Source organism: Oryx dammah, unplaced genomic scaffold, assembly GCF_014754425.2.
Source record: "Oryx dammah isolate SB20612 unplaced genomic scaffold, SCBI_Odam_1.1 HiC_scaffold_11210, whole genome shotgun sequence".
Taxonomy (NCBI): domain Eukaryota; kingdom Metazoa; phylum Chordata; class Mammalia; order Artiodactyla; family Bovidae; genus Oryx; species Oryx dammah.
The window spans coordinates 7393528-7418600 of record NW_024080603.1 but is presented as its reverse complement, the minus strand read 5'-3'; the positions used below and the strand labels follow the sequence as shown (position 1 = coordinate 7418600).

General features: G+C 41.1%; 1 protein-coding gene across 2 annotated transcripts in view; it reads left to right on the top strand.

The window, feature by feature from the left end:
• LOC120861001 (band 4.1-like protein 4A) overlaps positions 1 to 25073 on the top strand; it is a 289057-nt gene that overhangs the window by 104496 nt on the left and 159488 nt on the right. For both annotated transcript variants that reach the window (XM_040236708.1, XM_040236707.1), the window contains exon 3: positions 6386 to 6490. In XM_040236708.1, the coding sequence (XP_040092642.1) occupies positions 6386 to 6490 (105 nt within the window). The remainder of the gene's footprint in view (positions 1 to 6385; positions 6491 to 25073) is intronic.

Here is a 25073-nt window from a genome sequence, read left to right as displayed (position 1 = left end):
CCCTCCCCACAACATCTCTCTGGGTCATCCCCGCGTACCAGCCCCAAGCGTGCCATATCCTGCATCGGACATAGACTGGCAATTCGATTCTTACATGATATTATACATGTTTCAATACCATTCTCCCAAGTCATCTCACCCTCTCCCTCTCCCACTGAGTCCAAAAGTCCGTTATACACATCTGTGTCTTTTTTGCTGTCCTGCCTACAGGGTCATCATTGCCATCTTTCTAAATTCCATATATATGTGTTAGTATACTGTATTGGTGTTTATTAGTAGGGCATTTAATCTTTTTTATGCCTTTTGAGTAGCATAAAAAGGCTGTATGTGAGAGGATATATGTGAAAAGGCTAACATTTCTTGTAGAAATAGAAGTATAAAATGTTTATATATAAAGGAAGCCTTAATTTATATGTATATTTTAAAAGATCTGCCCCATTTCACTGATGTAATTTTAAGCATCAATCATTCCTCTTTTGTTCACAAAGCACTTCTTTACCTGCTTGGGATAGAAGAATTCTTTGGTTCTACCTGTTCCTGTCTGTACCTGGATAGAACAGACCCAGAGAAGAGATTAGATCAAGGTGGAGCACTGGCTTGAATGGCAGCCTTCTGAAATTGTTTTGAACAGGAAAGATGCATGTGCCTTTTCCATAGCCTCCTGGAAAATCAGCTGATCGCAGTTAACCAGAGATTGTTGAAAAAAATTACTGAGGCAAAAGGCAAGTGTGAAAAACAATTGAAAGTGAATACTGTAGCCCAGGGGCACGTGGGCAGGAGACTCATGGGAGGAGGTTGGAATAAGCTCCAGGTTTAGTGGCTGTGATACTAGGATGTGGAGAAGACCTCACTTACTGTCGGGTGATGTCTGCAGTGCCTGCAGTGGAGAAACTCAGTCGCTTGCCGGGAGAGTAACAATAGCCAGGCAGCAAGTATAATACAGCAACTATAAAATAGCTAAAATTAAGCCTGTGTTAGTTTTCTATTGCTGCATCACAAATTACCACTAATCAGTGGTTTAAACATAGTCCTATTGGTTTTCTTACCATTCTGAAGGTCTAAAGCCCAGGATGGCGTGAATCAGTTCTCTGCTCAGGCTCATAAGACTGAATCAAGGTGCTGGCCTCTTACCTGAAGGATCTGGGGAAGAATTGACTTTCAGAGTTTTTCAAGGTCTTAGCAAAATCCAGTTCTTGTGGTTGTAGGCCTCAGGTTCCCACTTCCTTCCTGGCTGTCAACTGGGGCTTACTCTCAGCTTCTTGAGGCTGTTTAACATGGCCGCCTCCATCTTTCAAGGAGCAAGGACCTATGGAGTTGTTCTCATGCTTTAAACATCTCTGATTTCCCTTCTGCCTTCCTCTTTTGCTGTACAATGTGTTTGGCTTATAAGGGCCCAAGTGATTACGTCTAACATAATCCAATAATCTTCCCATTTTAATGTAAAAAATTGTAACACATAACACAATAAGAAGGTTTATATTTGATCGTACTTACTGGTTCCAGGGATTAGAGCAGGACTTTTTTTTTTTTGCGGGGGAGGGGAGCACATTTTATAACTTCTACCTACCACAGAGCCCAAATTGAATTTTGTAAGACTTACATGAAAAAAATATAAAATTTCCTTGGTGGATATAATAGAAAATCATATAGGTTTCACTTTGTAAATATCATATCATTACCTCCCAAGTTATCTAGTCTGTCAATTCAGTTTAATTTCAGTCAGATTCTTAACAGAATTTTTTATTAAATTGGCAAGCTGATTCTAAACTTCCTGTAGTAGAGCGAAATGTCTAAGAATTGGCAGAGACAAATTTGAAAGAGAATGATAGAGATCAACAGACTATATTAAACTAAAGTTAACAAAATCTTGAAGGATTAGTTTAGGAGTAATCCATGGCATAGAATGAGGATTCGTTTAGTAGATGATAAATTTGCTTCAGTCAAAAGGGAAATGATGGCCTTCTAGGTAAATAGTGGTTTAGTTGTCTATCCATTTGGAAACAAAATTAGATCCTCATTCCAAGCACAGAAATAGTTTCCAGATGGAATGAAGAACTAAATAAACTAAGTAAAATTGTACAGGTATTAGAAGTATTTAAGGGAATTTGCTTATAAACTTCAATTTAGAGAATAACTAACCAAAGTGCTAAGAAGCATTGGAAAAGACCACAATGCTGCAAAAGATTGAAGGCAGAAGAAGGGGATAACAGGAGGAGATGGTTGAATGGCATCACTGACTTGATTGACATGAGTTTGAGCAAGCTCCAGGAGTTGGTGATGGGCAGGGAATCCTGGCACACTGCAGTCCATGGGGTCGCGAAGAGTCAGACACGACTGAGCAACTGAACTGAACTGAACTTATTAGTGTCTGGAAAATGCAAATTAAAATAATTAGTCCTTCCGTCTTTCTTGCTCAATCAGATTGGAAAAATTTTGCTCAATCCAAATGTTGGCAAGGGCATTGAGACATGTACTCTCCTTGCATGAATTGTAATGGTCTTTTTGGCAGTGCCCATTGTAAATTTAAATAGGCCTATCCTTTGAAAGAGTAGTTTCACTAGGAGATTTTTACTGTAGTTAAAGACATAGGTACATGAGCACAAAGAGACATTTTCGGGTTGTGGCATTGTTATTATAGCAGAAAATGTCTAACAACCTTAAGATACTTCATAGCAAGGCTTTTTGTTTATAAATTATCTAATGGATTTTGAACAAAAGACCAATTAAGTTTAACCAAAGTAATTTATGGGATTTGTAACAAGCACTGTCTTCTCCCAGTGTGTTATTTTATCACCTCTTATCACCCATTTTATATTTAATCAAAAACATTTCCCTTATATTACAATCTATTTTCTCAAAACAATGCAGTGTTCTCATCTTACATGAGTATGTATGAAATGGTAATTCTCTGAAGAAAGTGCAACTGAACAAAGTCCTGCCTCATAATGTGTAATGTCCTGTGAATTTCTTGTACCTGTCAGTGATGAGAAAAAAGGAAGAAAAAAATCTATCTGTAGGTATACCATCAAAATAGGTTCTTTTTGAGATTAATGTGTTTATGGAGTAATGTTTTCTGATTAAATGGTTCTGTGTGGATAATATTTAACATGTTAGATGATAATCTTTAAAGAATATGTAGTGGGAAGGGGAGAGATTAGATGTTTTAGATAGGTATTAGCATTTACCAGACAAGGGAAATATTTTCCTTATGTCTGTGTTTATATGAAAGAGATAAAGTCTAATATCTAGACAAAGACATTTTCAGAACATTAACTTTGGTGGCTTTAATTGTAGGTTTGTTAGGTAAGGATTGAAAATGAAAGCCTTGGTGGTAGTGGCCAAGATGGTAGAGGAGGAGGACCCTGAGCTCACCTCTTCCATGGGCACGTGAAAATTACACCTATTTACAGAGCAACCATCTGTGGGAATGACCTGAAGAGTTTAAAAAAAGATTTTCTGCAAGTAAAGATGTAAAGAAGGAACCACAATGAGACGGGTGGGAGAGACAAAGCTTCAGTATAATTCACACCCACACCCCTTGGGAAGGTGACCCACAAACAGGAAGATAATCACCATTGCCGAATTTTTCCCTAAAGTGCAACCCCCACTTTGAGCTCCCCAGCCCAAAATTTTGCATTGGGAAGACAAGCCCCCAGAATATCTGGTTTTGAAGACAGGAGAGCTAAAGGGCTGTAGAAAACAAAGACTCCACTCTTAAAGAGTGACTGCTAAACCTGACATGCTTTGAATCCCAGCACAAAAGCAGTAATTTGAAATAACCTGGAGGAATCACATTCCCTCATTTCAAACTATACTACAGAGCTACAGTAATCAAAACAATATGGTACTGGCACAAAACAGACATGTGGATCGATGAACCTGAATAGAAAACCTAGAAATGAACCTGAGCTATGGACAATTAATCTGTGACAAAGGAGGCAAGAAAATACAAAATGGGGGAAAGACAGCCTCTTCAATAATCTTTGTTAAACTGGACAGCTACATGAAAAAGAATCAAATTGGACTACTTTCTCCCAGCATATACAAAAATAAACTCAAAATTGATTAAAGATGAAAAATATAAGACCTGCAACCATAAAACTCTTAAAACATAGACAAGGTGCCCTTCAACATTGGTCTGAGAAATACTTTTTGGAAATATCTTCTCAGGTAAGGGAAACAAAAGCAAAAATAAACAAATGGGACTGTATCAAACTAAAAAGTTTTTCACAGAAAGGAAATTATTAATATCAACAGAATAAAAAGCTTACTGAATGAGGGAAGGTTATTTGCAGCCCATATATCCAATAAGGTTTAATGTCCAAGGTGCACAGAAAACTCATACAACTTGATGTCAAAAACACACAAACATCCCAATTTAAAAATAGGCAGAACACCCGAATAGATATTTTACCAAAGAGGACATGCTAATGGCCAACAGACACATGAAGAGATGCTCTGTATCACTAAGGATCAGGGAAACGCAATCGAAACCACAGTGAGATACCACCTTACACTTGTCAGAATGGGTATTATCAAAAAGGCAACGAATAATAAGTGTTTATGAGACTGTGGAGAAAAGGGGACCTTTGTACATTGCTGGTGGGAATGTAAATTGATGCAGCCAGTGTGGACAATAGTATGAGGGTTTCTAAAAAAATTAAATATAGGACTGCCATATGATCCATCAGTTTCACTTCTGGGTGTTTACATGAAGAAATCAAAAACACTGATTTGAAAAGCTATACAGACTCCAGTGTTCATTGCAACCTTATTACAGTAGCCATGATGTAGAAGCAACCTAAGTGTTAATTGATACATGAGTGGATAAAGAGGTGGTGTGCATCTATACACAGCAGAATGCTAGGCAGCCATTAAAAAAAGAAGCCATGCTGTTTGTGACAGTATAGATGGATCTAGAGGACATTGTGCTAAAAGCAATGAGTCAGACAGGGAGAGACAAATGCCTGTAGAATCTGAAAACAGAACAAACTAAGACAAAATGAAGATAGACGGTAGTGCAGAGAACAAACGGATGGTTGCCAGAAGGGAGAGGGTGAAATTGGTGAAGGAATTAAGAGATGTAGACCTCCAGTTATGTAATAAATAATTGCAGAGTATATTAGTGTGTATACATATATATATATGTAATTTAGGAAGATAGTACCAACAATCCTACATGCAGGACAGCAAAAGGAGACACAGATGTAAAGAACAGACTTTTGGACTCAGTGGGACAAGGCGAGAGTGGGATGACTTGGGAGAATAGCATTGAAACATGTACATTACCATATGTGAAATAGATGACCAGTGCAAGTTCGGTGCATGAAGCAGGGAACCCAAAGCTGGTGCTCTGGGCCAACCCGGAGGGATAGAGTGGAGAGAGGTGGGCGGGGGGTTCAGGACGGGGGAAACACATGTATACCTGTGGCCGATTCATGTTGATATGTGGCAAAATAATCTCAATAATGTAATTTTCCTCCAATTAAAATAATCACAGAGATGTAATATACAGCATAAGGAATATGGTCAATAAGGTTGTAGTAACTGTGTGTGGGACTAGTTGGTTACTAAACTTATCATGGTGATCATTTCAGAATGTATGCAAATGTCAAATCATATAGTATACTGGAAACTAATGTCATATTGTATGCCAACTATATTTCAGTTAAAAAATAAAACATAAAACCTTATGAAGCAAAATGAGATAAAAATTTTAAAAAGCTTTGGCTCTGTGTGTGTGAAAGTCGCTCAGTTGTGTCTGACTCTTTGCGACCCCATGGACTGTATAGTCCCTGGAATTCTCCAGGCCAGAATACTGGAGTGGGTAGCCTTTCCCTTCTCCCTTCTCTCCAGTGGATCTTCCCAACCCAGGGATCTAACCCAAGTTTCCCACATTGCAGGCGGTTCTTTACCAGCTGAGCCACAAGGGAAGCCCATTAAAAATTGCTATTTAAACTTTATATATCTTCTGCATTAGTTGTGGAAGTAATGATCCTGGTGAAAACTGCTTTTTAAAGTGAGAGAAGTATGGGATTTTAACCAAAGTAAATTCTTTTTGATGAATTTATTAGACGTACTTCGTGTAAGCTATTATCTTTATTAAAATAATAACTTTGTCTTGATATTTTAGTGTCATAAGAAAAGCATCTCATTAATTTATAATAAATAATAATTTAAAATTGTTTTTCAGAAGTATTTATTTAATACTTAAATCTCTTTGTAATTGAGGCAAAACTTAAAGAGGGAACTGTGGGCTAATAAAATTGTTTCCATGTGAGCAAAGCTAATAAAAGATGAGAACTGTGGCTGTGACCCACTGAGAAAGACAAGACACCTTATTAAAAAGAAAAAAAAAGACACAACCTGTGAATTATTTTTGCAGAAGTCAACGAAAGGGTCCGTTGTCCTTGAACACGTGTTTCGTCACATAAACCTTGTGGAGGTGGACTATTTTGGACTGCGTTACTGTGACAGAAACCATCAAACGGTGAGTGCAGTCACTTCATATTAAACTTTCTGGCTGTAAATTTCATCATATCTCTGCCTTCTCTTGTAACTGAAAAACTTAAACATGTTTTCCACTGCTAATTTCTTTGAATGTTTTCCCTCTTCTGCCAAAAGTCTGTAGAGTTGTAGGATTCACAGTTTGTGTGTGTAGATTTCTTTACAGGTGGCTTACATGGTTTCTGTTTTTTACAATTATATTATAGAGAGTACTTTCCCTTTGAGTTGTTAGGAGGACTGAATTAGCCATTTAATGTGTTAGGAGCCAAATGACTAATGTCTTATAGTGATAAGTATTATTGCTTTTTAAAATTAAAAAAAAATTTTTAAATTGGAGGATAATTGCCTTACAATGCTGTGTGGGTTTCTGCTGTACGACACAAGTGAGTTATAAATATACACAAATCCTCTCCCCCTTGAGCCCCCCTTTTACCCCCCCCCCCCCCCCAGTCTCACTCCTCTGGGTTGTCACAGCACACCAGGCTAAGCTCCTTGTGGTTATTATTGTTTTTTAGGAAAGTAAATGGTTAAAGAGTATTTAAGAGAAATACAGTGTAAAAAGGTGCCTATCTAAGTTTTATAAGTTGGACAAGCAATTATAAGATAAACTAAGTAGAGGTTTTCATTCATAAGCTTGATGAAGTAAGAGTAATAAAGGCAACCAAGCTTTTGGTGTTGGATGTCATTTGTTCAGGAGGATTTAACTCAAGATCTTCCTAACTGGTTGGATGGTAGAGAGTTATTAACAAACTTAGCAAATTGGTTAGTGTAGATTCTATTTGGTTATAAGGTTGAAAAGCTCTCTTGGATGATGAAGAGAGGAAAGATTTTGAAGGTGAGGAGGGTTGTGAGATATGAAAGTATATTCATTAATGTGACTTTTGGCTTAAAAATCTAAGACAGATCTTAACCTGAGCTAGAAAGTCTTATGCTTATAATGCTTAATGCTTACCTTAAAAATACCGTATTTGACCTTTCATTTTTTTATATGCCTGTTAAAATAGCTTTTCTCTTCTTTCTTCCTTAGTTCGCCTAGCCTCCACTGAGTCATCTGGGTCTGGGGTCTGTTCGTTGCGGTTCACTGATTATCTGAGTGGGGTTTCTTGTTCTGTTCTCAAGAACATGCTAGGATGAGAAGAGGCAGGCAAATGGAATGCTGTTGATGGCAATATGTTCTTGAGCTTTTTCCATAACAAGCTTGTTCTGTTTCACAAGATTTCACAAAGTAGGAATAAAAAATGGGGTGTGTTACTTAGCTTTCCATAGGAAGGAATTGCTTTCTAAAGGCAAGTGGTCATTAATACGTGCTTCAAAGGGAATGGACATATTCAGGTCACTGAATTCTGTCTTGTACGACTGTAAGTCAACATAGCAAAACTGTAAATCTATACTGAGAGATTAAATTGAAGGCCATAGAAAATATCTTGTATTATCTTCATATTTTTGAAATAGCATTTTTCCAGCAGAGGGAAATTCAGTTTCTGATCTTGTATGTCAGAACTTGCCTGGAAAGATTGACTTTCTTGCTCAAATTGTATAGACCTTATCTGTCTTTTTTTTTTTTTTTTAACATTCCAAAGGAAAAAATGTGAAAAGCTAGAGAATTTCAAACAATGGCTTGTATCATTGCAAAAGAATTGGAAGGTGGTATTGATAGTTTATTTAAAGTTTTCTAGGGCTTGTTAAGATCAAAATTTATTTTTCCATTACCTTTATTTCTAAGAGTTGGCATTTCTGATACAGGCTTAGGAGAAAATACATAATATGAAGGAGAAAACTTATTTAAGACATGTTTTTTTATGTGGGAAAAACATCAGATGTGTAAATCACATGATTTCTTGGTCTTCTGAATTTGTGTTCTTTATAGTAAACTCAGAAAAAATAAGAGGTGATTTGTAAACATGACTTAGTCTTTGCATGTTTAAATGCATTGTTTTCCATTTAATTGTAGGAAGCTATGAGAATAAGGTCATGACAATTTACCCTTCCTTTAGGTAACTGTTTGATCAAAGCCTGTCATTTCTGCAGGGTTGGTAGAGTGCTTGATGTGCTTCTCTTGGATTTTGAGATAGGTGTTGGGACCTCCGTCACTCTAGAAGGGCAGCCCCCCAGCTGTAAGTCTTTGAGGGGATTGTCAGTAAACCTCACTTCATATTTCCCTACTTCCTCTCTATACTAGTAGAAACAGCCCTTCCTATCCCATAGTTACTTAATGGTGAATACGAGTTTAAGAATAGCCCGATGCTAGAAGAGCACAGGACATGGGGAAAAGTCTTTGTCTTAAAAACAGAGGAGTTATTTCTGTGAATATGCCTGGATTACTGTCCATTAGATTGGATTTTGTTTATTGCTTTACTCTTTTTCTGTGCCCAGAAGTTTATTTTAATGAACAATGCCTGTGTAAGGATCTTGTATGTAATTAAGACCTACATAGAAGACTTTGAGGTCCTAATGGGGACCGCTTAGATCAACTCTTGAAGCCAGTGCAGAGATTGGGAAGAGGACCTGGGGATGAAAGGAAGAAAGAGGACAGGAAAAAGAGATGAGTGCATCAAAGAAAAACTCTTCCTCCCCCTCCGTCCATCAGCAGTGGATCATGCTTTGGGGCCGTGCCTGAACTGGCTGGGGACGGGGGAAGTAGAGGGCTTTCCTGGTAGCTCTGACAGTAAAGAATCTGCCTGCAATGCAGGAGGCAGCCTGCAGCACTGCTAGTCATCCAGGTGTGGTCAAAGTGTAAGGATGCGTCTGTAGGTGACTTAGACTGGCAGTGGCTGCCGAGCTGACGGGGAAAGGTTATGGAGGGCTTTATGCCCATCTCAGGGAATAGGTGTGTGTTGCGTGAGAAGATGGGCAGCTACCCTAGAGAATTAGGCAGCAACCGGGGGCTTCCCTGGTGGCTGAGATGGTCAAGAATCTGCCTGTAATTCAGGAGTTCAATCCCTGGGTCAGGAAGATCCCTGGAGAGGGGAATGGCTACCCACTCCAGTATTCTTGCCTAGAGAATTCTGTGGTCAGAGGAGCCTGGCGGGCTATAGTCCATGAAGTCACAAAGAGTCAGACATGACTGAGCAAATAGTACATGCATATATGCCTGATAAATATGTCCCTGTGGCAGGTAGACCCCACATCGCAGGGAACTTGTTCTCTCTCCTGGAGAACAGAAATAACCAACAGGCCTCAATGTATCAGCCATCACCATCTTTGTCATCAATACACCAGCAACTGTTGAACATTTTCTTATGTTCATTACATACCCAGAACAACGGTTCAAGTTAAATATTGTTACTTTACCATCAGAGATGAAGAAAAGGAAGCTAAAATGGTTAAACAATGTCCCCAAGGTCACACAACCAGCAGGTATTAAGATCAGAATTCAAACCCAAGTCTTCATGTCTTCAAGATCTTCCAGTTATCTGGTACAATAATGTCCTGACTTGAATGCATGTAAGATGAGGAATTCTGAGGAAAGGGAGTTTCATGCCTGGAATGTTAAATGAAAAAATTCAAATTTTATTAAACTGTATATTTCATGGAACCAAGTCCTGGGAAATTTATGTAGCAAATGCCTAGATTTAGATGTTCTATATGTGTAAAGAGTACTTGTTGTTCAGTTGCTCAGTTGTGTCTGACTCTTTGTGACCCCTTGGACTGCAGCATGCCAGGCTTCCCTGTCCTCCACTATCTTCCGGAGTTTGCTCAGATTCATATACATTGAGTCGGTGATTCCATCCAACCATCTCATCCTCTGTTGCCCCCTTTCTCCTCCTGCCCTCAGTCTTCCCCAGCATCAGAGTCTTTTCCAATGAGTTGACTCTTCGCATCAATGGCCAAAGTATTGGAGCTTCAGCATCAGTCCTTCCAATGAGTATTCAGAATAGAAACATAACCTTGTTAAGGCTAATGTCTCTCTGAGGTATAGCTGACTTGATTTGGAACACTCTGGGCTTCGTAATTTCTTTACTTCTCAGGAGGGGTCTGTAAAAGGATCTCAGGACAATAACAATAGTCCTTCATGAAGACACATTTACTCAGACTGAATTAACACAGTGCTTCCCGCATCACCTCAGGCTTTCTTTTAGATGCACCATGGAGTTCATGTACTTGCAGTTTCTTTTTCTAAAAATGGCAACGGTGAAAGCAGTTAACCTTAGCCTGGATCTAGAACCTCCTTTCTGTTCTGCTCTGAACTGGGTTATCAGGTTCATTCTTAATCCAGACTGGTCTGTGTGGAATATGTCCTTTTTATATCTGGACCAGTCTTGATGGTAGCTGGATGTGAGGCAGTCTGTCATAGGGATTAGAAGAGTACATCAGTTTTGTCTAATGACCATGCCACTCACTAGCTGTAAGTATTTAAAATTCTCTTCAGGTATTAACCCTCAGTCTCGAACAGCAGCACTCTCAGGAGAGTGGACGCCCTGCAGTGTGTTCTAGGCCTGCCTGTCACCGGTTGAGTGGCTGCTCATTGGGAACCCCTTCCTGTTTCTCTCATGGCCCGTGGCCAGCAGCTGCGCGTGGTGCAGCTTCAGTCCAGGTGAACACCAGCCCTCTCTGCTCAGTGTTCTCATCCCCAGCCCCTGTGGGCGTGTCACTTTAGATGGCCAAAGGGACTTGGCAGATGCGACTACAGTGAGGGTCTTGTGATTGGGAGGTTATCCAGGTGGGGCCAATATAGTTACATGTATTCTTGCAGGTGAAAGAGAAGGCAAGAGGGTCAGAGCAGATGTGACAGTGGGCACAGAGGTCAAAGTGGTGCACGCACTGAAAGGAGGCCTCGATACCAGGGAGGCAGGTGGCCTCTAACAGTTGGAAAAGGCAAGCCAAGGGTTCACCTCAGGTTCTTCCAGAAGGAACACAGCCCTGCCTACACTTAAGTTTTAAGCCCAGTGTCTTAGTCAGTTTGGGCTGCTTTAACAAATTACTGTAGGCTGGGTGGTTTAAGGAAGAAGCATTGATTTCTCACAGCCCTAGAGGCTGAAAGTCTGGAAGGAGAGTGCCAACATGGTTGGATTCTGGTGAGGGCCCTTTTCCAGGTTTCAGACAGATGACTGCTGAAATTACACCACATAATTTCATGTGGTATAAGAGCTTTCTTGTAAGAGCACTAATCCCATTTCTCCCTGACCTAATTACCTCCCAAAGGCCCTACCTCCAAATACCATCACCCCAGGTGGTTCAGTGTTAAAGAACCCACCTGCCAGTGCAGTAGATGCAGGAGATGGGGGTTCGATCCCTGGGTCGTGAGGATCCCTTGGAGGAGGAATTGGCAACCCACTCCAGTATTCTTGCCTGGAAAACCCCATGGACAGCGGAGCCTGGTGGGCTACAGTCCACAGGGTCGCAGAGAGTTAGACATGACTGAGCATACATGGATACATAGGGGATTGGGGCTTTAACATGTAAACTTGTAGTGGACACAGACCTTCAGTCTCATATCCACTGAGATCGTTTTGGACTTTTGGCCTTCAGAATTGCAAGATAATAAATTTCTGCTGTTTGAAGCCACAAGTTTATGGTCATTTGTTCCAGCATCAAAAAGAAACCAGTGCATGTGGTTACTGTGGGGAGAGTTTTATTTTGCTGGCTCAGTGGAAACATGAGGGCTTTCTTGTTTGGGTTCACTGCATTAGGGAGAAACCCGAGACACTGTTACAGCTCTGGGTAATATTAGCATATATCCTCCTGCAGGTGTGCAGAATTTCTGTGATTAGGACTGCATGTGTACGTCGCAGAAGTCTATGAGTACATTAGTTGCTGCTGCAAGGATTATCTAGATTCCTTATTATGAGGGAGGGAGTGAGATCTGTTCAAGATAGGCAGAGAATTGGGATTTTAATACAGGCTTCTTCACTTTAACAGTTGGGCAAGTTTGAAATTACTCTGAAGTTGAAAGAAGCATGAGCTGCCTTTGTTATTGTAAATGGAGTGTGGAGCGGTAGCGGAACAGATAACTGCCTTTGGGGTCACAAGACAGGTCGAGCCCTAGCTCTGCTCTTAAGAAAGGTCAAGTCACTTCATTTTTCTGAATACTGAGATGCTTTCCTTGCCCCGACATTCAAGACTGTTGAAGGATCAAATTAGAGAACACCTGAAAGCTCATTGTGTATTATACAGTTTTAAACACTTTGAACACTTTTCGTGTTGAAACTAGGATGGAGGAAAATATTGCTGGTGATAATATATTTTTAAAAGGTGAACTAGAGGAAAGAAGGAAACAGTCTGGAGGAAAGGAGAGAAAATCTAATAAGCTCTGGATGCTTAAACACCTCTGGAGATTTTTGAAGATCCGTTTTGTTGATTTTGAAAGCAATAATAAGAGTAAATGTGATATCCTATTACTACTTCTGGTTTTAGAATTTATAATCATGTCCCGTTTTACTTTAAATACTTATTTGTTTTGCTTATTTGGGTGTGCGGGCCTTAGTGTGGCATATGGGGTCTTTAACCTTCATTGTGGCACACAGGATCTAGTTCCCTGACCAGGGGTGGAACCGGGGCCCCTGCATTGGGACCGCTGAGTCTTAGCCGTCGGTCCACCGCAGGAGTTCCCACATTCTATTTGAATGTTAGCTTGAGGCTTCTCTACAAATTACTCCTTCAAATGCAGATTTTACCTAGTTACAGCTTTTCTCAGAATATAGAATTCAACCTGCCCAGTCTGCTGTCCGGTAACTTTAGAAGTCAAAGAAGGAGGGAGACACCTTGCATTACAGAGTCAGCCAGCACATGAATGCCCTTTCCCCCAGTGAACTCTTCTCTTCACTGAGACAATAAAAGCAATCAGATGGAAACTCCCCAGCTTCTTAACCCTCTGTACACACTTCAGTTCAGTTCAGCTGCTCAGTCACGTCCGACTCCTTGAGACCCCATGGACCGCAGCACACCAGGCCTCCCAGTCCATCACCAACTCCCGGAGTTTACCCAAATTCATGCCCATTGAGTCAGGGATGCCATCCAACCATCTCACCCTCTGTCGTCCTCTTCTCCTCCTGCCCTCAATCTTTCCCAGCATCAGGGTCTTTTCCAATGAGTCAACTCTTCGCATCAGGTGCCAAAGTACTGGAGTTTCAGCTTCAACATCAGCCCTTCCAATGAACACTCAGGACTGATCTCCTTTAGGATGGGCTGCTTGGATCTCCTTGCAGCCCAAGGGACTCTTAGTTGCTTCTTAATCATCCTTTTCCCTCCTCTCAGTGGAGGAGCCCCAGGGCCTCTCTCCTGGATTTTGCTTCTGCATCTGCAGCCTTCTCGCGAGTCTGAGTGAACTCCGGGACATGGTGGTGGACAGGGAGGCCCGGCATGCTGCGATTCACAGGGTCGCAAAGAGTCAGACATGACTGAGCGACTGAACTGGAACTGAAGTGAACTGAATCCTTTCAAATCAAAATAGATTACATCAGGTGCCTCTAAGTAAGAGAGAAAAAACATAACAAATACTGCTTTGATAAGTCTTGGTAAAGCATTTTTAATACATCTCCCAGACACTGTGAAGTTGAATTACTCTAATGATTACAAACTGTTTGCCATTCAGTAAGTTTTGAACCCCTTGCTTTCAAACTAAACTAAAGCAGAACCTGATGAGTGGTCTGAGATACCCTTGCTCTCAGAGCAGGTTGAGAGGGGATGGTGATGACTACAGTGCATTTGAGATGCCTAAAGATTACTGAAAGTAATTTTAGATGACAGATCACTGTGTGATTTTGGGGGGGGGGCGGTGTATAACTCAGGAGAGTTCAAAAAACTGAGTGATCTTCCTTTATCAAAACTCCTTCATTTTCAATCTACCTTCTTGAGTAGATAACGTTACTCAGTGCTCATCCTTATAAAGACAAGAAATAGGAATAAAATTGATGCTGACCCCTGTCTGACACCAGGAGTATATTATAATCATTCAAGGGTATGTGAACTGAGAAGAAGCAGTCCAGTATTTTATCAAGATGCACTTCCAATAAATATTCACTTTTTAAGTTTAAGAATTATTAAAATTTATAATACTTTGCTGTTTTAATTGATAGCCATCAGACTTTCAAGAGTCTTCTCCAACACCACAGTTCAAAAGCATCAATTCTTCGGTGCTCAGCTTTCTTCACAGTCCAACTCTCACATCCATACATGACCACTGAAAAAACCATAGCCTTGACTAGATGGACCTTAGTAGGCAAAGTAATGTCTCTGCTTTTGAATATACTATCTAGGTTGGTCATAACTTTTCTTCCAAGGAGTAAGCGTCTTTTAATTTCAGGGCTGCAGTCACCATCTACAGTGACTTTGGAGCCTAAAAAAATAAAATCTGACACTATTTCTACTGTTTCCCCATCTATTTCCCATGAAGTGATGGGACCAGATGCCATGATCTTCGTTTTCTGAATGTTGAGCTTTAAGCCAACTTTTTCACTCTCCTCTTTCACTTTCATCAAGAGGCTTTTTAGCTCCTTTTCACTTTCTGCCATAAGGGTGGTGTCATCTGCATATCTGAGGTTACTGATATTTCTCCCGGCAATCTTGATTCCAGCTTGTGTTTCTTCCAGTCCAGCGTTTCTCATGATGTACTCTGCATAGACGTTAAATAAGCAGGGTGACAATATATAGCCTTGACGTACTCCTTTTCCTATTTGGAACCAGTCTGTTGTTCCGTGTCCAGTTCTAACTGTTGCTTCCTGACCTGCATACAGATTTCTCAAGAGGCAGGTCAGGTGGTCTGGTATTCCCATCTCTTCAAGAATTTTCCACAGTTTATTGTGATCCACACAAAGGCTTTGGCATAGGCAATAAAGCAGAAATAGATGTTTCTCTGTAACTCTCTTGCTTTTTCCATGATCCAGCAGATGTTGGCAATTTGATCTCTGGTTCCTCTGCCTTTTCTAAAACCAGCTGGAACATCAGGGAGTTCACGGTTCACGTATTGCTGAAGCCTGGCTTGGAGAATTTTGAGCATTACTTTACTAGCATGTAAGATGAGTGCAATTGTGTGGTAGTTTGAGCATTCTTTGGCATTTCCTTTCTTTGGGATTGGAATGAAAACTGACCTTTTCCAGTCCTGTGGCCACTGCTGAGTTTTCCAAGTGTGCTGGCATATTGAGTGCAGCACTTTCACAGCATCATCTTTTAGGATTTGAAACAGCTCAACTGGAATTCCATCACCTCCACTAGCTTTGTTCGTAGTGATGCTTTCTAAGGCCCACTTGACTTCATATTCCAAGATGTCTGGCTCTAGATTAGTGATCACATCATCATGATTATTTGGGTCATGAAGATATTTTTTGTACAGTTCTTCTGTGTATTTTTGCCACCTCTTCTTAATATCTTCTGCTTCTGTTAGGTCCATACCATTTCTGTCCTTTATCGAGCTCATCTTTGCATGAAATGTTCCCTTGGTATCTCTAATTTTCTTGAAGAGATCTCTAGTCTTTCCCATTCTGTTGTTTTCCTCTATTTCTTTGCATTGATCGCTGAAGAAGGCTTTCTTATCTCTTCTTGCTATTCTTTGGAACTCTGCATTCAGATGCTTATATCTTTCCTTTTCTCCTTTGCTTTTCACCTCTCTTCTTTTCACAGCTATTTGTAAGGCCTCCCCAGACAGCCATTTTGCCTTTTTGCATTTCTTTTCCATGGGGATGGTCTTGATCCCTGTCTCCTGTACAGTGTCACGAACCTCATTCCATAGTTCATCAGGCACTCTGTCTATCAGATCTAGGCCCTTAAATCTATTTCTTAGTTCCACTGTATAATCATAAGGGATTTGATTTAGGTCATAACTGAATGGTCTAGCGGTTTTCCCTACTTTTTTTCAATTTGAGTCTGAATTTGGTAATAAGGATTTCATGATCTGAGCCACAGTCAGCTCCTGGTCTTGTTTTTGTTGACTGTATAGCACTTCTCCATCTTTGGCTGTATAGAATATAATCAATCTGATTTTGGTGTTGACCATCTGGTGATGTCCATGTGTAGAGTCTTCTCTTGTGTTGTTGGAAGAGGGTGTTTGCTATGAGCAGTGCATTTTCTTGGCAAAACTCTTATTAGTCTTTGCCCTGCTTCATTCCGCATTCCAAGGCCAAATTTGCCTGTTACTCCAGGTGTTTCTTGACTTCCTACTTTTGCATTCCAGTCCCCTATAATGAAAAGGACATCTTTTTTGGGTGTTAGTTCTAGAAGGTCTTGTAGGTCTTCATAAAACCATTCAAGTTCAGCTTCTTCAGCGTTACTGGTTGGGGCATAGTCTTGGATAACTGTGATATTGAATGGTTTGCCTTGGAGATGAACAGAGATCATTCTGTCGTTTTTGAGATTGCATCCAAGTACTGCATTTTGGACTCTTTTGTTGACCATGATGGCTACTCCATTTCTTCTGAGGGATTCCTGCCCGCAATAGTAGATATAATGGTCATCTGAGTTAAATTCACCCATTCCAGTCCATTTTAGTTCGCTGATTCCTAGAATGTCGACGTTCACCCTTGCCATCTCTTGTTTGACCACTTCCAATTTGCCTTGATTCATGGACCTGACATTCCAGGTTCCTATGCAATATTGCTCTTTACAGCATCGGACCTTGCTTCTATCACCAGTCACATCCACAGCTGGGTATTGTTTTTGCTTTGGCTCCATCCCTTCATTCTTTCTGGAGTTATTTCTCCACTGATCTCCAGTAGCATTTTGGGCACCTAATGACCTGTGGAGTTCCTCTTTTGGTATCCTATCATTTTGCCTTTTAATACTGTTCATGGGGTTCTCAAGGGAAGAATACTGAAGGGGTTTGCCATTCCCTTCTCCAGTGGACCACATTCTGTCAGACCTCTCCACCATGACCCACCCATCTTGGGTTGCCCTGCAGGCATGGCTTGGTTTCACTGAGTCAGACAAGGCTGAGGTCCTAGTGTGATTAGATTGACTAGTTTTCTGTGAGTATGGCTTCAGTGTGTCTACCCTCTGATGCCCTCTTGCAACACCTACCATCTTACTTGGGTTTCTCTTACGTTGGGCGTGGGGTATCTCTTCACGGCTGCTCCAGCAAAGCGCAGCTGCTGCTCCTTACCTTGGAGGAGGGGTATCTCCTTACCGCCGCCGTTCCTGACCTTCAAGGTGGGATAGCTCCTCTAGGCCCTCCTGTGCCTGCACAGCCACTGCTCCTCGGGTTGCTCGTCCTGGCTGCCAGCCCTGGCCTCAGGCGCGAGGTGGCTTCTCCCGGCCACCCCTGACCTCGGACGCGGGGTGTCTCCTCTTGGCCGCTGCCCCTGACCTCGGACGTGGGGTGTCTCCTCTCGGCCGCCGCCCCTGACCTCGGACGCAGGGTGTCTCCTCTCGGCCGCCGCCCCTCACCTCAGACGCAGGGTAGCCCCTTTCGGCCGTTCCTGCGCCGTCGCAGCCTGGCACGCTCGACCCCTGCCCCTGACCTCGGATGTGGGGTCGCTCTTCTCGGCCGCGCTTAGTGCGCCGGCTTTCTGCTGCCGCCTGCAAACTAAAAATTGTTCATTTTAATGAACATTTGCCAATATATGATATTTGGTAAAATGCTTTTATCTACTTGTGTATTTGTATTTTCATCAGAATATAGGAGCTTCAGATTTAGTTCATCCAATTTATAAAGAGAGTCCAACTTTCACTTTGCCAAAGTGAAAGTGAAGTTGCTCAGTCGTGTCCAACTCTTTGCGACCCCATGGACTGTAGCCTACCAGGCTCCTCTGTCCATGGGATTTTCCAAGCAAGAATACTGGAGTGGGTTGCCATTTCCTTCTCCAGGAGATCTTCCCAACGCAGGGATTGAACCCTGGTCTTCTGCATTGTAGGCAGATGCTTTACCCTCCGAGCCACCAGGGAAGTCCCTCTGGCAAAACCAGTTATTAAACCACTCAGCTAAACCAGCGTGTATTCTATATTTTGTCAGTTTAAATAAAAATGTTAACATGTGTCCTGTGACAAGTATTTCACCTGGGAATTTGATTTCTGGATGAGTATAGACAGATAAGGCACAGATAAGGTTATCTAAGTGATAAACCTATCACTTAGATGTGATAGGTTTTCCAGGGCTTTGATTTGTTTTTTCTATGGATCTCTATCTCCTGACCTAGCCATATTTTTATGTATTTTGATAATAGCTGGATGGTGGAAATTGCAAGATCATTAAACAAAAATCGCCATTCCTTTTGTTGCCTTGTTCTGTAATATACCTGAGTTCAGAACAGCCTCGCCAAGGAGCAAAATACCATACTTCTCTTAATTTGTCTGTGAAAGTGAAGTCGCTCAGTTGTTTCCAACTCTTTGTGACCCCATAGACTGTAGCCTACCAGGCTCCTCCATCCATGGGATTTTCCAGAAAAGAGTACTGGAGTGGGTCAAAAGGACAGGTAAGGTTTGGAAAGACAGAACACCCTGGTCTTCTGGTTTAAGAGTGTTTTATTGAAGGAAAATTTGCTAACACTGGTATTTAAAACACTGGCATTTTTCTGCTCGAGGATTTTCCACATCTTGGGGCAGTGTGCTCTAGAGAATTTGAAAGGGTGAGAGGTGCCTTCCTACTGTAAATGGGAAAGGAGTGTTTGTGAAAGGGGTGGGTGGTGGGGAGAACTGTGCCCAGTAGATCAGGTCTAAAAGAATGTGTGAAGAGAGCAAATCCCAAGAGTTCTCATCAAAAGGTGAACTATTTTTTCTTTCTTTTTATTGTGTGTATGTGAGAAGGTGAACGTTAGCTGAACCTATTGCAGTAATCATTTCACAATATATATGAATTACACCATTGTGTTGAATGCTTTAAACGTAGTTGTGTATGTCAATAATTTCTCAATAAAAGTGGGAATAAAAATGTATATGGAAGTTGAGGATCCTAGAATTAAGCCCCTTAAAACTATCTGTTGTCTGTGTACCCTTTAGGATGTTCTTCCAGTTGCATAAGAAGTTGTCTGCCCTTCTTCTTGAATACCTTGGTGAATGCTGCACTTCAGGCTAGGGCGTCATCCCCAAATCCGTCATCTCCCTTCTCAGAGCTGAGGAGTCACCAAGTCTGTCAGTTCTGAATGGCTAATGTGACTGTGTAATTAACCATGCAACCTAGGATACTTTTGAGAGTGAAAACCACTGTTCAAAATTAAGCGGGGAGAGCAGTGTGTCTGCAGGACTGTGGTCACCTCTTACCCTTCTAGCACCAGTCCCCAGCCCTGAATCCTGGTTGAAGTGCCAGCCTGGGAACCTGGATTTCTGTAAAAACTTTCTGATTGGTCTTCCTGTCTTCTCTCTTGCTCCCTCCCGTGTTTTCCCCCTTGCAATTGTAGTTTTGTTTCAGAAATACTACTTTAAGAATGTCTTCTCTGTGGCTTCAAATTCTTTAATGAATCCCTAAGGAAAAATTCAGAAATTCCATAACAAGGTTTACAAGATCCTTTAAGAAATGTGGCCCTTTGTTGTTTTAGAGCTTTTCTTGCACTATAATTCCTGTCTTTAGTCCCCCAGCCATCCTCCACCCAGACCTGCACTACAGGTTCCTGAACACTACCCTCAACCACCTGCAGTGTCTCGTGACGTACCCTCTGCTTCTTTGGCTCGAATACTCTTCTTGTCTTTCGTGCCTGATTTTTACCTGGTGATCCTGCTCTTCCTTACTATCTGATTGAGATGTCTTTCCTAAAGCTTGCTCTCATCCCCCAGAAATGCCCTAGGCTTACTCCTACCACGCATTGGAAATTCTTGTTGTTTAGTTGCTCAGTAGTGTCTGACCCTTTGTGACCCCATGGACTGCAGCATGCCAAGCTTCTCTGTCCTTCACCATCTCCCAGAGTTGCTCAAACTCATGTCCATTCAGTCAGTGAGGCCATCCAGCTATCTGATCCTCTGTCATCCCCTTCTCTTTCTGCCCTCAGTCTTTCCCAGCATCGGGGTCTTTTTCCAATGAGTTGGCTTGTGTCAGGTGGCTAAAGTATTGGAGCTTCAGCTTCAACAACAGTCTTTCCAGTGAATATTCAGGATTGGTTTCCTTTAAGATTGACTGGTTTGATCTTGCAGTCCAAGGGACTCTCAAGAGTCTTCTCCAACACCACAGTTCAAAGGCATTGATTCTTTAGCTCTCAGCCTTTTTTATTGTCCAGCTCTCACATCCATACATGACTACTGGAAAAACCATAGCTTTGACTAGACAGACCTTAATAGGCAAAGTAATGTCTGCTTTTTAATGTGCTATCTAGGTTTGTCATAGCTTTTCTTCAAGGAGCAAGTGTCTTTTAATTTCATGGCTGCAGTCACTGTCCACAGTGCTTTTGGAGCCCAAGAAAATAAAGTCTGTCCATGGTTCCATTGTTTCCCCATCTGTTTGCCACGAAGTGATTGGACTGGATGCTGTGGTCTTAGTTTTTTGAATGTTGAGTTTTAAGCCAGCTTTTTCACTCTCCTCTTTCACTTTCATCAACAGGCTCTTTAATTTGTCTTGGCTTTCTACCATAATGGTAGTATCATCTGCATATCTGAAGTTATTGTTATTTCTCCTGACAGTCTTGATTCCAGCTTGTGATTCATTCAGAGTGACATCTGCATGTAAGTTAAATAAGCAGGATGACAATATATAGTCTTGATGTACTCCTTTCCCAATTTGGAACCAGTCTGTTGTTCCATGTCCAGTTCTAACTGTTACTTATTGACCTGCATACAGGTTTCACAGAAGACAGGTAAGGAATACTACCTTGTGTTTTTCTCTTAAATAATATCTCCCACTTGATTGAAAACTCCTTGATGGTAGGGATTATGCCCCATTTCTCACTCTGTTACCACCTCTGCCACTGCCAACTAGGTGCTCTCTCACCTGGACAAATGGCAAGTCAGAGAAAGGGCACAATGCTTCTCTCTTTGTTTTTCTTTGTTTGCTACCTCCGTTCCCCACTGTTCTTTGAATTTATTGCCTTGGGTCTCTTAAGAAAGGACTTTCCTCTTGTTCATTTTAACTAGACTTCATATATATATATATATATATATATATATATAAACATTACTGAGATATTAGAATGTTATGTTGGAAGTATATGGGATTGCAGGAAGTTACAGATGAATGATATTCTTAGTATGCTGGAGATTACCGAGTGCTATTCAGAATCTTCCTCTTTTGTAAGAGGTAGTGTAATGTGTAGTAGAAGGAGGTGTATGAGATTTTGAGTTCAGGTAATGTCACTGGTGGCTACACAGTTGTGTTACCTATGTTTTTTTTTAAAGAATGTGTTCATAATAAATGGTATTTTTAATAAAATAGGTTTTTCTATTTCTTTGTAGTTTATGAACAGTTTCTATTAAGGAAGGAGGTGATATGATTTCTCTGGCAAGTGCAGTGATTGAGACTCTGCCTTCCAACGTAGGGGACACCGGTTTGGTCCCTGGCTGGGGAACTAAGATTCCATATGAAGTGACAGTGTTAGTTGCTCAGTCATGTCTGACTCTTTGCAGCCTCATGGATGTAGCCCACCAGGCTTCTCTGTCCATGGAATTCTCCAGGCAAGAATACTGGAGTGGGTAGCCATTTCCTTCTCCAGGGGATCCTCCCAACCCAGGGGTCAAAGCCCTGTCTCCCATATTGCAGGCAGGTTCTTGAGTCACCTGGGAAGCCCGAGACCCCATATGCCTCAGGGCAACTAAGCCAGCACGCTGCAACTGGAGAGGCCCATATGCCAGAACTAGGGAAAGCAGCAACAATAAGCCAGTGCAGCCAAAAAAAGAAAAGGAAGGAAGTGATGATGCTTTTCTGGAACTGGTTTCTGTTTAGAGTGGGTTTGATTTCTTCTGAGTCCAGTCACTTGCTGCATAGTGAGAATTCAGGAGCTGCCCTGCTGGAAAGAACTCCAGCAGAACATGTTCTGATTATTCTCTTTGTTGTGGGTGTTGATTTTTTTTTTTTAATTTATTTTTGCATTGAGTCTTAGTTGCGGCATGTGGGATCTTAGTTCCCTGACCAGGGGTCGAACCTGTATTCCCTGCATTGCAAGGTGGATTCTTAGCCACTGGACCACCAGGGAAGCCTGTCTGTTTATTTTTTTGACATGGTTTCAAAAATGCTTTTGAAGGACCTAGATTTGTCTAGGGTCAGCTCCATGGTTCATCTGAACCTAACCCTCTTGTAGTTCTTCCGCCACCCGCCCCCCACCCCCGACAACCATTCCTTTTCTCTCCCAGATGGCTGATCATAATAGACACAAATGTGTCTTCCATGGGTCATGTACTCTTAAGAGGATTTTCTTCATGAATGTAAACTGAGATTTGATTGGGATGTGCCAGCTTACTGATAAAATGTAATAAAATAGATTATCCCGTGGCTTCCATAAATTTGTCTTTCAGATTGAGTAAGGTGAAGGACTGAATTCTGTCTTGCACAGAGAGTTCTTTCTTCACTAATGGCAAGTAGTGTCCTTTTTCATCAAAAATAGATTAAAAGGAGGAACAGTTGAACATGGTAAAGATATAAAATACTTTAAAACAAAAGCTATCAGAAATGGTACTAACGTCACTATATATATATATATATATATACACCCACATAAATTTGCAGATGTAACAAAGTATGCAGGTATGCTGTGTTCTTTTTGTCAATAAAACAGATTTTGTGTGACTAATTTCTGTGACCCACACCTTCTTAGTTGTTTAAGTGCATGACAAGAATATTGCCAATTTCATTACCATGAACATTTTATTAGACTGTATTCTACCTGGTTGACTCAGAATGAGCTATGCAGGATGGAATTTCAGACGATTGATTGATTGATTGGATAATGGGAAAGCAGTGGTTTTAGAGTTAATGTTTCTAGACATTTTTCTGATTATCATAGGAAACAAGGTTTTTTTTTAAAATCTAGCATTCTGATACAAACCTCTGATAAACTGACCTTGATTTAACCTTATTCAGAATCTTAAGACGGTTTTCTTCATGAATATAAAAAGAGATTTGATTGGAGTATGCCAGTAGCTTCCTGATAAAATGCATTATTTCCTATATTATTTTATCTTGAAATTCATTAAATTTAAAATATATTGCATGCTTGGTTATCAAAATACTCATAGCTTTGGGACTTTGAAATGGTAAAAAACATGGAGCCATTTTTGTGAAACAGCATGATACATAACTATATGTCCTTGATTACATAAAAATGGATGCTTAGTTGTGAAAATACACAAGTGAGACCTAAAAGGACACATCAAATGATAAACTGCATATGATTATGAATGACTTTTTTTTTTTGCTTCTTGTGTTTTTTGGTTTCCTGTTATGCACATGTTAACTTTTAAGAAAGAAATGTTATTTTAAAAAACCTTAAAAAAGGAAGAAAAAAAGCTAAGATGACTAGTTTGACCATTTTTGTATGACCTATTCCAGTAAGAGAGGTGCTCCAAAAATTGTTCAAAGTTGGGGCAGGTACTTTCTTTGGGGACAGAGGCAAGATTTACCCACTTTCTCTTTTGGATTGTGAAATTTCAGAGTAGCTTTTGAGTTAACAAAGGATGCCCTTTAAAAGCCGATTATATATAGGAACTTAATTTTTTAAAGCAATTTTTAAGCAGAAATGATGCCCACCACTGTTTTGAGTTGCAGGATATTTTACAGAGAATATTTACTCAGAAAACTTTTTGTTTACCGTGTGATATCCTGGTTCTCGTTGGTGTCCCAGACCTGACCTGGGACTGTGATGAGATAAGAGCAAATGCTATTTCTCATTTCCACTGAGTCACGGAGCAGATTCTTACTGGGTCACAACTGTGTCTCAGCAACTAGGATGCCGTGGTCAGCAAAAGACAAGGTCCCTAGTTTATATTCTAGGGAGAGATAAATTGTAAATATGTGTTCAAATATCACGTAGTGACAGATGCTTTAAAAATAACATAATTTGTGCCAGAGTGACTGGGAGGCTCCTTTTGTTGAGTGGTCAGAAGAAGTCTCTCTGAGATTCCATTTAAACTGAGGCTTGAAAGACAAGAAGGGAGGGACCGTGGCAGGAGCAGCTGTTCGGTGGCTTAAAACAAGGACAGATATGAAGCCTTCTAGAAGTGAGAAAAAGGGCAGTGCTGCTAAGCATAGTGAGAAGGAGGGTGACAGGTTGACCAGCAGGAGGGGTGTATAGAGTGCCTGACAGCATGTGGGGGCCTGGGTATGTGGGAACCTGTTGGAAGCTGAAGCTGAGAAGTGATAGCATCTGACGGAGGAGCTGGATTTGGGGAGTGGGGAGTCAGTAGTTCTGTTTTGAAAGGGTAAGTTTCAGATGTCCAGTGGACATCTAGGTGGAGATGTTAGGCAAGTAGCTGGGGTCCTGAGAGGACAGTGTCACACTTAGGATTCCCTAGGTTTTTAGAGTCTGTTAGGGAGAAACAGGGACTTCCCAGGTAGCTCAGTGGTAAAGAATCCACCTGAAATGCAGAAGGTGTGGAGGTATGGGTTCAGATCCTCCAGATCCTCTGGAGGAAGAAGTGGAAACCCACTGCAGTATTCTTGCCCCAAAAATCCCATGGATGAGGACCCTGGAGGACGACAGTCCATGGGGCGTAAAAAGTCAGACATGACTGCGCATGTACACAGTAGCAGCAGAGAGAAATAGGCTGTAAATGCAGAAGGAGAGGGGCAG